Here is a 13,811-nt window from a genome sequence, read left to right on the forward strand (position 1 = left end):
GGGTCCCTCTAGGAAACAGTGAGGTGACGAGCCCGGGGAGAAAAATCCACGGAGAAGATGGCCGAATGAAAAGATGTTAACACATCCCTTCAGGCCATCCTGAAGTTGTGTCCTTACACCCCGAACTGCCAACCTCCAGACTACTATGTGCATGACATTATTTACCGACCGCACCGGTCGCTTTTAGTGGCTATTTAGTTATTTGGGCTGAAAACGCATTTCACTAATCTTAACATGGGAGTGTTCTCTGAAGCCTTGCTCCAGAAGAAAGTCCAAGGTAATAAATAATAAAATACTGATACGTGGGTGCGCTTTCCAGCCTCCCACGAAAATGTTCTATGCGCGCAGGGCGGGAAAGCCACGTGCTGGTGAGGAAGGCCCTGAGCTGCGGGACTCAGGCGGAGCAGGAATTCCATCTCCTCATTCCGCCTTAAAAGGGCTCGTCCCCCGCAGGCCTGGAGCAGCCCTCCGCGCACCGCCGCTAACGCGCCGCACGCACCGCCGCGCGGCGGGAGGGACCCCGTCTGCGGGTGTTACCTGACCTGGGCGCCGCCCCCTGGTCCCGGTGAGCCCGGGCAGGGCGCGTCCCGTGGGGATTCTCTGTGGCTCAGCTCCTGGCCTTACTAATGAGGCCGCCCGCAGGGAAACGCAGACGGGCCTTAGATCTGGAGCCGGACAGCAATCCAGCTCCCTCGGCCACACGTGTGCACCTGCTGTCCGGAAGGAGGGCGCTCGCCGCGCGGAGACCCGGGCCCTGACCCCTCCGCGCCCCCGCCGCCCGGGTACCAGCCCGTCCGCGGCCCCGCCATCCTCGGCCCCGCCCGCACGGCGCGGGCCCGAGCACGTCAGCCGCGCGCAGGCGCATATCTGGCCCCGCGGTTTTCGGAGCTCGCAGGTCGGCGGCAAAGCGGGGGAGGTCGGGATGGACTCGGCCAGGGCAGGGCCGCTGAGGGGTAAGACAGGTAGGCGGGTGGGCTGGGCCGAAGGTCGCGAAGGAGTCTCCGTTCGGCCGGGCCCAGGTCGGGGGCGCGGAGGCGCGGGGCGGGAGGGCCTCCCGTCCCGGCGGGCAGGGCCGGGGCGAGGAGCCCTGGGGCGCCCTTCGTGATGGGTGACTCGTCTTTAGGGGACGGGGCCTGGGGCCGCGAGGACCGCCCCTGCCTGGCCGCGCCCTGAGGGCGCACTCGCCTCCAGAGGGAGTGAAGGAGGCCCGTGGTGGGGGCGTCCCCGTGAGGAAGGGTGACCTGAAACGCTTGAGCCAGGGTTTTCCGAGCATTTCGCAGAATGAAAGCCTCTGTCAGTCATGTAATGTTATTGTGCCTCTGAGATTAAGAACTTTACACCAGGCCAGGGCTGGTGTCAGTGGAGCCAGGATCCATATTCTGTGCCGTGCTGCCCCTGGGAGTTAGGAAGTTCTGAAAAGAGCCACACTAGGAGTGCGTCAGTATTTGAATAACCTTAATTCCAATGTATACCTTATTCTAAACATTGGGAGAATATAAAAGAAAACAGTTTCTACTTGGCAGAAGCCAGCTATCTAGTTAGAAAGACAGATCCCACATTCTTAAACAGAAAGTTATCAAAAAAAAAAAGATAAAAATGCAGTTCAGAAGTCATTGATAATTAACCATAATTTTTAGATCACAGAAATGCTATAAAGATTAAAGTGAATTGGAAATGGTAACTGGGACAGTGGCTGTGTCACTGATCAGTGCGGGCTGAAGAGTGGTTTGTTCATCCATAGGCATATTTGTTGCGTAAAGTTTTGAGCTGAAAGGGAGAAGACTTGAGGTAAATTTCAAAGAAAACAGTAAAGTGGAAAGGAAAGAGCAGGGTATTTTGGGAACAGTGACTAGAACTCTGGTCTGTAGGAGGAATCCCAGGATTGCATAGGATAAAGAGGGTTGAAGCCAGGGGAGGGGAAGAGGAGGTTCACAGTAATGTGATAAATGTTCTCCAAGTCACCTCTCTTTCAATTACTCATTTCCACTGTTGCATAAAAGAGACTAAGATAAGCTAAAATGGTGTAGTGGAAAGGGATGAACTGTCAGGAGAGGTCAGTTCTAGTTTTCACTCTAGTTTATTTAGCTTTATAGCTTTAAGCAAAGTAGAATCTCACTGGGTCTTAGATGCTCATGGTCTTTGCTGAAAAAAATAAATTTATCTGTGTTGTGACAGATTCTTTGTAGGGCATTAGGCGTGATAAGAAGCTGTATTAAACCTGCCTTCTGCACTAAAAGAACCTATGGGTTTTTAAGCTGTTTGCAGATAATTTGGGGAGTAAATTTAAAAATACTATGAGTTCTTGGTTTTTACTCTGTTGCAATGCTCTTAGGAAACAGACATTTTCTTGGCAATTTTTTCTTCTGGATTGGCAGGTAAATTCTACACATTCAGCCACATAATACATCCATGTATAATTCTGTTAAAATAATTTTAATGTAATGTAAGGAGGCTTATAAAAATAACTTGGGGGACGAAATCTCAAAAGCACTTTACTAACAGACTGGTAAGCTTGTTCCCATATATCATTTATCATAACAGTTTCACTTTTTTAATACTTCATGTGAAATTGGGAAACAGAGATTCTGAAGCATCCTATTTTAAGTGATCATTTACAAATAAGTCCTAAAAATCATTTAGCATATGATAGTTGTGCATGTTTATGGTGCATGCTGCTGTGCCCCTTGGTGGTGACATCAAGGAGCACTTTGTGTCTGGTGACACTGCACACTGCCTGGAGTGAAGCTGCTCGTGGAGCATTTCTGGCACCCCTGCTAGTTGGCTCTGTCATCTCTCCTGAGCTCCTTAACTCTCTCAGCCTTGGTTTCTACATTTGTGCAATAGGAAGGATAATAGTAGTTTTCAAAATGTTCTTATATTCATTATTTGCCTTGACACAATGATTTCTCTCACTTTACAGATAGAACTGAAGGCTCAGCTAAAATAGAAGGCTTGTTTAAGTCATCTAATTTTCTCCAGAGACCAGACTTAAACTCCAGGTTTGTTTTTCTTTCTTTATCTACAGATCTGTTATTCTTACATATGGCCTTTCTTCTGCATATGGATTTAAAATCCTTTGCATCTGAACCTTTTGAATGTTTTCCATATTTGCAGGGAAAATTACAACTATAACAGTTTAACCTATAACAACATTATTAAGCCAAGTCTTTATTCTTTTATGTCTCAAATGCTTGAAATCTATTAACTACATATTATCCTTCTAAGTGGTTTATCCCTATACATTTACCTTAAAAATGAAAAGTCCAGTATACGTTTCTTTAGATAAGCAGAGATTTAAAAAGTATGCTTAATGTATTATAGCTTTGTTTTCTGCTTGATACAGACTCTTATATTTTCATCACTTCTTACAGAACCTCTAAAATGCAGGCCTCTGGCTCTCGGGCTGTGCACCTGAGTGAATGGCAGAAGAATTACTTTGCGATTACATCTGGCACATGTACATCAGAACAGAAGGCAGATGCCTACCGAGCACAGATATTACGCATTCAGTACGCATGGGCAAACTCTGAGATCTCCCAGGTCTGTGCTTCCAAACTGTTCAAAAAATATGCAGAGAAATACTCTGCAATTATTGATTCTGACAATGTTGAAACTGGCTTGAATAACTATGCGGAAAATATTTTAACTTTAGCAAGATCTCACCAAACTGACAGTGACAAGTGGCAGTCTGGATTGTCAATAAATAATGTTTTCAAAATGAGTAAAGTACAGGAGATGATGCAAGCTGGCAAAAAATTCAGCGACTCTTTGTTGGCACCTGCTGATGCATCGGTAATAATCCATAAAGAGGCTGTTGCCTCTAGTTTTCCTAAATTTAGTGTTTGTGGAGGTTCTGGGGAGAGTGGCCCATTAGCTAACTCAGCTCATGGTACAGATAGGACCCAAGACATTTCAGAGAGCAATCCTTTAAAGTACCCTCAGAATGCCCAGCCGCCTGTGGTGACTAACACTAGTCAGATGTGTCCTACATTCCCAACACCTTTTGGTGAGTTAGCCACTGGAAAATTCCATGCCACACCATTATTTGGAAATGTCAAAAGGGAAACTAGTGGCTCTCCAAAAGCCAGCAAAGGACAGCATACATTCTTGTCTAATCAGTCTTGTTTTCCTGCTGGCTGTGAAAATCCACGGGAAAGGAAAGCTTTTTATGGTTCTGGTACCATTGATGCGCTTTCCACCCCAATACAGAATAAGGCTTTTAGTAAAACAGAAGATAGTGGCCAAGGAGAGGAGAACAGCCTGCCGACTTTTAAAACTGCCAAAGAGCAATTATGGGTGGATCAGCAAAAAAAGTACCACCAACCACAGCGTGCATCAGGGTCTTCGTATGGTGGTGTCAAGAAGTCTTTGGGGGCTAGTAGATCCCGAGGAATATTTGGAAAGTTTGTTCCTCCTGTACCTAAGCAAGATGGGGGAGATGAGAACGGTGGAGTACAGTATAAGCCCTGTGGTGCAGCAGCCGCAGAGCCAGCACAGCCAGAGGAGCGTCTGAAGAACCTGGAGCCAAAGATGATTGAACTGATTATGAATGAGATTGTGGATCATGGCCCTCCGGTAAATTGGGAAGATATTGCAGGGGTAGAATTTGCCAAAGCCACAATAAAGGAGATAGTTGTGTGGCCTATGATGAGGCCAGACATCTTTATTGGTTTACGGGGACCCCCTAAAGGAATTCTGCTGTTTGGTCCTCCTGGGACTGGTAAGACTCTGATTGGCAAGTGCATTGCTAGTCAGTCTGGGGCAACATTCTTTAGTATCTCTGCTTCCTCCTTGACTTCTAAGTGGGTAGGTGAGGGGGAGAAAATGGTTCGTGCATTGTTTGCTGTTGCAAGGTGTCAGCAACCAGCTGTGATATTCATTGATGAAATTGATTCCTTATTATCTCAGCGGGGAGATGGTGAGCATGAATCTTCTAGAAGGATAAAAACTGAATTTCTAGTTCAGTTAGATGGAGCAACCACATCTTCTGAAGATCGTATTCTAGTGGTGGGAGCAACCAATCGGCCACAGGAAATCGATGAGGCTGCCCGGAGGAGGTTGGTGAAAAGGCTTTATATTCCCCTCCCAGAAGCTTCAGCCCGGAAACAGATAGTGGTTAATCTGATGTCCAAGGAGCACTGTTGCTTCAGTGAAGAGGAACTTGAACTGGTTGTACAGCAGTCTGAAGGGTTCTCGGGAGCTGACATGACACAGCTTTGCAGAGAGGCTTCCCTTGGGCCCATTCGCAGTTTACACACTGCTGACATTGCCACAATAACACCAGACCAAGTTCGACCTATAGCTCACATTGACTTTGCAAATGCGTTTAGAACTGTGCGACCTAGTGTGTCTGCAAAAGATTTAGAACTTTATGAAAACTGGAACAGAACTTTCGGTTGTGGAAAGTAAATGGGACAGTTGGAATCAAAAGATGGCCTGTTTGTAGCCTTTTAGCATCAGAAACTGGGAATTTACTAACAGTGCTTTTAGTGTATATTTTGAATTCTTACCTCAAATAAGATAGAATGACAATAACTCAACTTTACAATTGATTATTATACAGCCCTCATTTGTCTCCCAATTATTACCTGCAGTGTAAGCCTGTGCAAACAAAAGAAGAATGAACTTTGTTTCTAAGAGGCCTTTCTTTTGAAGATGTATAATAGGAATAGCATGCTCAGTTTGAAATGAAAAATATCCTATTTGTATATGAGGATGTGTCTGATTTGTATAAATCTTTTGCTGAAGAATTTCTTCTGAACACTATGAAATTCTTAGTGTTGGCTAGTATAGGGGTTTACATTCAACAGTGCTTGCTTATTGTTTAATTGGTTTATGATCTCCCCAGAAGTCAGAGTGAAAATGCCAGTTTTTTGTTCTGGTTTGTAATCTCTAGTGGTTTTCTTCCCTTACCAGGTCTAACTAATGAATACATGCTCAGAAATAGCAATTTGTAACCTAATATCAGAGACCTATCCACAGAATTCAAAGGTGAAGAATGTACTTTTTCATGGGGTAGGTGATGTTTAATAATACATTAACACTACTTCACAGCCTGTAGTATTCTCTTTAAAGATTAAATGTTTTCACATTTTTATAATGGACCGTTTTGTTTTATAAGTCATGCATGTTCATGGGAGAAATGTTAAAAAATAGAGATGAACAAAAAGAAAATAAAAATCACTGTTACGCTACCACTTTGGGGAACACAGTATCCGTTATTCCACATGGTCTGTGCAGGAGAGGGATTGCACTGTATTCTTTTGTAGTCTGCTTTTTCTCTTTAAAGCGTTAACATCATCATTTCCCATGTTAACATTCATTTCAGCATCTTTCCCTGTATGACTGCCTGGGATTCCATTGTCTAGATGGATTATAATTTGGTCAGTCCTCCTTTAGAGGGCATTTGGGGCCAGGACATAAGTTCATTTTACCTTTTGTTTATTGTAAATGAAAATATGTTGCATGCCTTAGTGATCTTTGAAATATATATCTATACACACACTCACATATATATATGTATACACATTTCTTGAGTAAGATTCTTGAATTAAAGATTGTGCACATTTTAAAGCCTTTTGGCACATGTTCCAAATTACTCTCTTGAAAAGTAGTGCCTATATAGAATTCCCATCTGCACTGAATCAGAGTGTCTGTTTACCTGTACCATACCAGCCCTTGGTATTACAGATTTTGTTAGCTTTTTTTTGCATTCATTCATTCAAAAAGTATGTATTGAATGAATGTCAGTGTTCCAAGTGCTGAAAGCAGAGCAATGAACAGCAAACAAGTCCTTGATCGCATGTAGGTTACATTCAAATTTTAATGTTTTCTCTTAAGAACAATGCAACTTAAAGGGAATTTGAAACTTTTAATAGGTGAGTTTAGACAGCTTATATTTTAATTTTTATTCTTGGTCTGCCTTCTATTTTTATGCTCTTTTGAAAGCTTTATTTTTGTAACTCTTAGTTTTTCCCTTTGTTGTATGTTATTGTCTTGTATTAGAATTTGGATATTAAACTTTTTACTTTCAGTTTTTAGTTACATATTTTAAGATCTTAAAAACACTTTACAATAGCCATTACTATCTCTGTCCTTTTTCATTTCTGTGTAGAGAACACTATAATCCTGGATTCGTAAGCACTGATCTCAGTGAGTTCTTTGTAATTTTTCTTCCCTGATACCAACTCTCTTTCAGGTCATCCTACCCGCATGGACTTACAATTACTGTAGTACTTAGACTTACCAGCAGGTGTCCAGAAGGTGTTATTGTTTCATTAGCTCTGTGATTTGGTCTTAATGTTTGTTACTAGTCTTTTCTCTAGAGCAACTTCTGCCAGTCTTGACTTTGAGCTCCATTGACCACCAACTACAGGACTACTTCCCCTTGTGGAACTTAGTTCAGGTTCACCTGTGAGGAGAATCTAGTTGGCTCAGCTCATCCTGGATAAGGCAGAGCCTGTATCTCAGATTGTGAAATAGCTCCTCCAGAATTGAGGTCTGCTCTATCCCTGTGAGAATCTGAACCTGAGAGGAGTAATCGAGTAGGATATTTTAGAGCTGCAAAGAAAACTTGAGCTAGGGAGTTACCTGACAGATATTTCTACCTTGTACCACACCATTGTTTTCCTACATCTTTTGTGTTGTGGAGTATGTTTCTGAGGCATTTGGGCAGGATATTTCCCAAATCTTAAGACTTGCAGTTTCTGTCTATACATTATGAATATTCTCTGTATCTGGTAACCATGGATGGACTTCATGCAGCACTGCCTTCAACCATTGTTTTAGGGAAGTGAACACTAACCTGGGTTTTAATCTTTGAAAGGTATGTTTCCATTGTGGAAATGTTTTTTACATTTTACCAACACATGTTACTCATTTGTATATTAATGCTTAAAAATGTTGGTTAGAATAAATTATCTGAAATTTTAATATTAGGCCTTTTGAAATTATTTTCTATTTTAACATAACTACACATGTAATTATAGTTTATGGTGCTTTTGGAAAATTCTATTCCAACCTATGGTCATCTCTCCCATTCTTTTGAAATTCTAATTTTCTCAATTCTAGAATACTTATCAAACCTGCCTCCACATTGAAGGTTGATAAGGTGGAGTCAGTGTAAAGGTCTTTTGAGACAAATGGTTGCCATGTTAGACAAAAGTAAGTGTTTGATGAAGCAGTAAATGCTAAAGTACTCATTCCATTTTATTTTGTAACTTGTTACCTGTTTCTTCAGTTTTTATGTGTCAGCCTCCCTACAGCCCCTGAGAAAGAGGTGCCCTCTCTACCTCCTGCCCAGTAACACACACAACACACACATGCAGGCTCACAGTGGAGGTCATACCCATGTCATGGCTGACAGCCTTTCCTGTCTCAGGCCCTGCTAGGTGGAACAAGACCCACTTGCTAAAGAAGCCTCCACACTCACTGTACTGGTCTGTTTTCAAGTATAAATTAGTTCCTGACACTCCCATGTAAAAGTCCTCCACTAGATGCCTATTGAATTGAAAATAAAATCTGAAGGCCTTCCTAGAGCCAAACACTATCCCTCTCAGTCTCTTAGCTCCATCCCACTGTCTCCATTCTTTTTCAAGATGCAGTACCCTTTTGCCCATGCAGGGAGTGTGGTAGGCAGAATCCTAAAGATGTTCCCCCAAGATTCTTGTGCCCTAGCTGTTCATCACTGGTGTACAGGCACCAGTGAGAAGGCACTTTGCAGCTGAAAGGTGGGTGTGGGTTTCAAGGTCAGGAGGCTGTCCTGGGGCGGGTGTGCCGGCCAATCTAAGTACCCAAGGCCTCAAAGCAGGAATCTTTGGCTGGTTAGAAAAAAGGAAAGCAGAAGAAAGGTGTGGCAGTCACAGAACCCAAGTATGATGATTCGGGATATAGGGGCCCGTGTGCTAGAGGGAGAGGCCTCTGCCGGCAAAAAACAGACACCCTACTATGTAGCCACGTGGAGACAAATTCTGCCAACATGAATGAGTCTGGAAGTGGCACCCCCTAGGGACTCCTGATATGGGTCTAGGCAATCTGATACCCCCTAGGAACTTCTGATGGTGGACTAGGCAAGCTAATACCCCCTAGGAACTTCTGATATGAGTCTAGGCAAGCTGGCATCTTGTTGTCAGCCTTGTGGAGTCCAGGCAGAGAATCTAGCCAAGCCTACCCAACTTCTGACCTGTGGATATGAGATAATAAATGCGTGTTGTTCCAGGCTGCTGAGTTAGTGTTGATTCCTACAGCAGTGATTGGAAAGTTGCATAAGGACTAAGGGCCTTTATGCTTTCTGTTCTCTGAGTTTGGGAATCTCTTCCCTTAACTCCTCTCATGGCTGTTCCTCATGTACAGTTTCTTCAGAAAGACCTTCCCTGGCCATGTGTAAAGTAGCCCCCACTAACTCCACACCTGTCCCCATCACATTATCCTGTATTTCATTGGTGAATGCCACTCACTGGAATATTTATGCTTACTGTATTTTTTTGTTCCTGTCTGCTTCCTTCTTCCGTATCACACCTATAAGAAAGCTCCTTACAGCTAGGGGCTTTCATGCTCACTTGAGAACCACACAGGTTTCTCCAGACATTCTAGAACCCACTGCGGGGAGTCACCCAGAGAAGAGCAGCTCACTGAGGGAGACCTTAGTTCAGGAGACCGAGCAGACCCTTGAGAACTCCTGCACCCAGAACACAGGCAACCACCACAGCAGCTGCTGTGTCACGATATCACCACAAACATAGCGGCTGAAGACAACCCACGTTAGCAGTTTTGGTGTCTGTGGGTCGGGCTTGCCTGGGTCCTCTGTGTTGGGCTCAAGAGAGCAGCAGCACCACGCGAGGCTCTAAGGGAAGCTCCACATCCAAGCTGGTGGTGGTCAGGGCATGCAGTTCCTTGCAGGTGGTTGGACTGGGGACCTCATTTTCTTGCTGTCCTCCCCACAATTCCTTGCCATGCAGGCCTTCCTGGCATGGCTGCTTGCTTCCTTGAAGCAAGTGAGGGAGGGAGTCCTGATAAGACGGGCGTTAGTTGTCTGCACGGCAGTCACACAAGTGACCTCCACACCTTTGCTGTGTTGTGTTGGGTAAGGGTCCCACTTAAAGCCAGTCCCACCACAGCTGTGAAGCAAAGGCTAGGGAAACAGGAGAGAGTTCAACCATCAAAATAAAAATGTTAGTGGAAGGACCAAAACAATGAAAAAGGCTGGACCAAACTAGTGATATGGAAGAATCAGATGTGGCGTTACTTCAGAATTTTTAGCAGAAAGATGAAGAGATGGAAATTGGAATTAAGTGGCATGAAAGATAGAATCCAGGAAATTAATGTCCATATAATGGGAATTCTATAGGAAATAAAATAGAGGAGAGGCAATAGTAACATTAATAAGAGCTGATGATTTTCCTGAGCTAAATAATAGGAATTGATATAAAAACAACTCCATTGAATGCCAAGTAAGAATTGAGGATGGAGAAGAAATACCTGTGTGGTTCTCAAGTGAGCATGAAAGCCCTTGGTTGATAGAGGTTCTCCAGAGAAACAGAATCAAGAGCATATATGTGGATATGTATAGGAGGAGACAGATTATAGGAATTGGCTCCCATGGCTATGGAGGCTCAGACAACCCTGATTTGTTCACAAAGTTCTGGGGGCAAATAATTTTGAGATTATAACTATAGACCCAGGCTTATTAAGTGTAGGACTAAAATAAAGTCTGATTTAGACACAACAGACTCCCAAATTACATCTCACACAGTCTTTAGAGGGAAAGCAAAAGGAACCCTCAAGGATGATCTAGGCACAGTGAAAAGCTACCCAGGATAGAGACCTTAGCGAAAGGAAAGATGCAGGTGTAATCAACAGCCACGGGCAAAGGAACAAACATTATGACTGGGTCTAAATAACTTCTGAAAATGGAGTTGTAAAGTTTAGTGAAACTTAAAAAGAATTGTTAAAAAGCAGTAACATTAAAAAGAATCTAAAACTAAAACTCCAGATGTTTTCAACAGGGTGAGGAGAGTAAAAAATCAACCCCTTGCTGATTCTTTATTGTATGTTTTGTCTGAGGAAATTTGGTATATATTCTGGTCAAGTCTTCAGGTTGTTTGAAAATACATAGGTTTAGGGGCAGGGCTTGGTGACACTGAGGCTGAAATGGGGCTCTATGGCAGGCACATGGGTGATTCAAGATGCATGCCTGGTAGGGAGGCAGGCTGGGGGGACTCAGGCCCTGTGACTGCATGGATTGGAAGGGAGCCATGGGTGAGGACATCTCTGGGAGCACTACTGAAAGCCGTGGGCTTGATCCACAAAACTTGTAGGAGAGTGAGAAAAACCCAAAAGTAGGAACCCATTTCTTTTTTAAAAGGATAACATTGCCAGGAAACTGGAATGCTACTCTTTAAATAAGAGGACTTAAAAAAAGAAAGAAAAATCAGGCTTTTAGAATAATATCTGTAGAGCACAGGAAGTCATTTAGTGCAAGCTGCTATAAACCAATAACGCTCTGAGTATTTAGAAGATAGGATTAATATAGTACAAAAACAGAATGAATCCACTCAGAAACTCAGGCACTGGCCCCATTGCTTGGCCATATGATGATTTGGAAACTATGCTAATAATTAAACCAAATAAAGGCAACTCCAGTTTTGCCAGGAAAATCATCTCAGTAGCCATTTGGCTCCCTAGAGAGAGGAGGCTGCCCCCTGTGTTTTCACAGAATTGCCACAAAATCCTTGGGGGGGTGGGGGGTGGAATTTAATGAAGCTGGCCTGGGACAGCTGTTGTCAAGGCAGCATTATCAGGATTCTAATAAAATGATTTTTCTTAGAATTCTGAACAGAGTAGAACCTTTTCTGTAAAGTCACATGAGGGATTGTAAGGTGCCTACCATAAATGTCAGCCAGGAGCTCCACTGAGAATGGTTACTCTTCACAGTCTCTTGTCAGCAGCTCAAGGGAAATAGTGTTTCCTTTGTAGTCACAATTTCACTGGCCTTTCATCTCTTGAGTGGGTCAAGACATCTAGAGCAGATCTGTTCATAGATAATACAGTTTTAAATTTTCTAGTAGCAACATTAAAAAAAAACCCAGGTGAAATTAATACCCACTTATTGTCATTCCAGCATGTAATCAATGTAAAAATTATTTATGACATAGTTTACATTTTTTTTTTGTACTGTGTCTTTGAAGTCCATGAGTTGTTAACATTCCCGGCACATCTCAGTCTAAGTGACCTCACTCCAAGGCTCCCCAGGCACAGCGACCAGACTGCCATCTCGGATGGGGCAGCTCCAGAACTCTGGGCATCAGCTCCAGAACTCTGGGCATCAGCTCCCTGTTTGTAATTAAGCAGTTTCCTTGAAACTCTGTTGCATATGTGCAGGCAGCCTCATGCAGTGGAAAATAACTTAATTTCTATACCTTTAAAGTTAACATTGACGATGCAGCTTCTAGAATTAGTGAATTTCATAGAATTTCACAAGTTGGCTTCTGTTTTAATGACCTCTCTTGTTACCATAGCATCACTACAGATTTTGACACTGGTTTTTAAACATGGTCAGTCTTTATTATCAAGCATTTTGCTGCAACCCAGGCTCAATTTGTTACCCAAACTCATGTGGTGTGAATTATACAATAGTAATTATTATCTATTTATAGGATTAGTGTGCATTTTCCATTCTAATTTATAGAATATAGAGGAAAAGATAAGTGAAAATTTACCTATAAGTAATTTAGAAGTTCTTAATGTATGTTGAGGCTCACCCAAAAAGGGAAGCTATACAAAAATAATAGCATTATTTTAATAACAAATTTTCAATTTAAAAATGTCATCAAAATGCTGATATTGAAATTCGAAACTTTCACAAAGTATGTGTATTTAACATTGCATTTTTAACTTACTGTGAGACAGGGACTATGAGTTTTGGCAGACTAGGGTGAAGGCCTTCAGAAAAAAGCAAAGCAAGAAAATTACAGTCAGAAAAATGTAACAATGTGCAAAAGGAGCCCCTAACGAAACTCTGTGTTAAGCATTACACAAAATCAGAGTCACACTAATTCTCTAGGGTAAAGATACCAGACTAGGAATACAGGCATTCTTCAGTGAAATCAGTTAAAGCTCAAAAGGCCAGGAGCAACTTGGCCTGGAATGTGTAAATGTTCCCCAGATAAAGAAAGGTACCTCAGCATAACCTGTGACTTCATTGTGTCAATTAGATCATGACACCTTAAAATTTCCCTTAGCCTGCTAAAAGGCCCAACTTATTTTTAACTTTACCTATATGCTGTTTCCTTCTCTAATCCTAATCAAGTAATCTGCAACCTGAGCAAAATATTAATTTGGTAAACAAGCCCAGCTATAAAGAGTTAAGAAGTAAGATTCTTAACACACTCTTTAGCAAACAGACAACAACCCAGCTCACCTTGGGGGCAGGGCAGGCGGTCTTAATTGATATGCTCCCAGAGGGAAGCTGCTATCCTGAGAAAGAATCAGAACAGCAAATTTCTTCTGTTACTCATCAGAAATGAGCATTCTGGGACCACTCAACAAGTCTGCACCCCTAGCCCTTTACCCCTATTTCTGAAAATCCTTAACTGCCTATAAATCTGCTAGACAACGCACCACCATGGGCTCTCTTGTCTGCTCCCAGCGTGAGCCAGGAGCTCTGTCCTCTAACTTTCTCTCTAAATAAAAGCCTCTCCCTTGCTCTCCTACCTTGAGTGTTTGTGAAGTTCATTCTTCAACTCCGTGAACAAGAACCCTGGTATCAACTCGATCATGTCCTTATGTTCATTTTAATACTTGGGACAGATGAC

The 13,811-nt window shown here is 42.8% G+C and overlaps 1 protein-coding gene across 1 annotated transcript; it reads left to right on the plus strand.

Moving 5' to 3' along the window:
* The first annotated feature begins 874 nt into the window (after positions 1-874).
* FIGNL1 (fidgetin like 1) lies at positions 875-6,681 on the plus strand. The gene is made up of 3 exons (XM_057505331.1): positions 875-953; positions 2,921-2,999; positions 3,372-6,681. The coding sequence occupies exons 1-3, from the start codon at positions 923-925 to the stop codon at positions 5,407-5,409; spliced, it is 2,148 nt and encodes a 715-aa protein (XP_057361314.1). The 5' UTR covers positions 875-922; the 3' UTR covers positions 5,410-6,681.
* The last annotated feature ends 7,130 nt before the right edge of the window (positions 6,682-13,811 follow it).

The sequence above is a fragment of the Manis pentadactyla genome, chromosome 7 (genome assembly GCF_030020395.1).
Source record: "Manis pentadactyla isolate mManPen7 chromosome 7, mManPen7.hap1, whole genome shotgun sequence".
NCBI lineage: Eukaryota > Metazoa > Chordata > Mammalia > Pholidota > Manidae > Manis > Manis pentadactyla.

What these genes read in the sequence shown, in the direction of transcription:
- FIGNL1 (XM_057505331.1), top strand. Translation starts at nt 923, where the DNA reads ATGGACTCGGCCAGGGCAGGGCCGCTGAGGG. An exon ending in CAGGGCAGGGCCGCTGAGGG is followed by an intron (nt 954 to 2,920) that starts GTAAGACAGGTA and finishes CTCACTTTACAG; the next exon opens with ATAGAACTGAAGGCTCAGCT. An exon ending in AGACCAGACTTAAACTCCAG is followed by an intron (nt 3,000 to 3,371) that starts GTTTGTTTTTCT and finishes CACTTCTTACAG; the next exon opens with AACCTCTAAAATGCAGGCCT.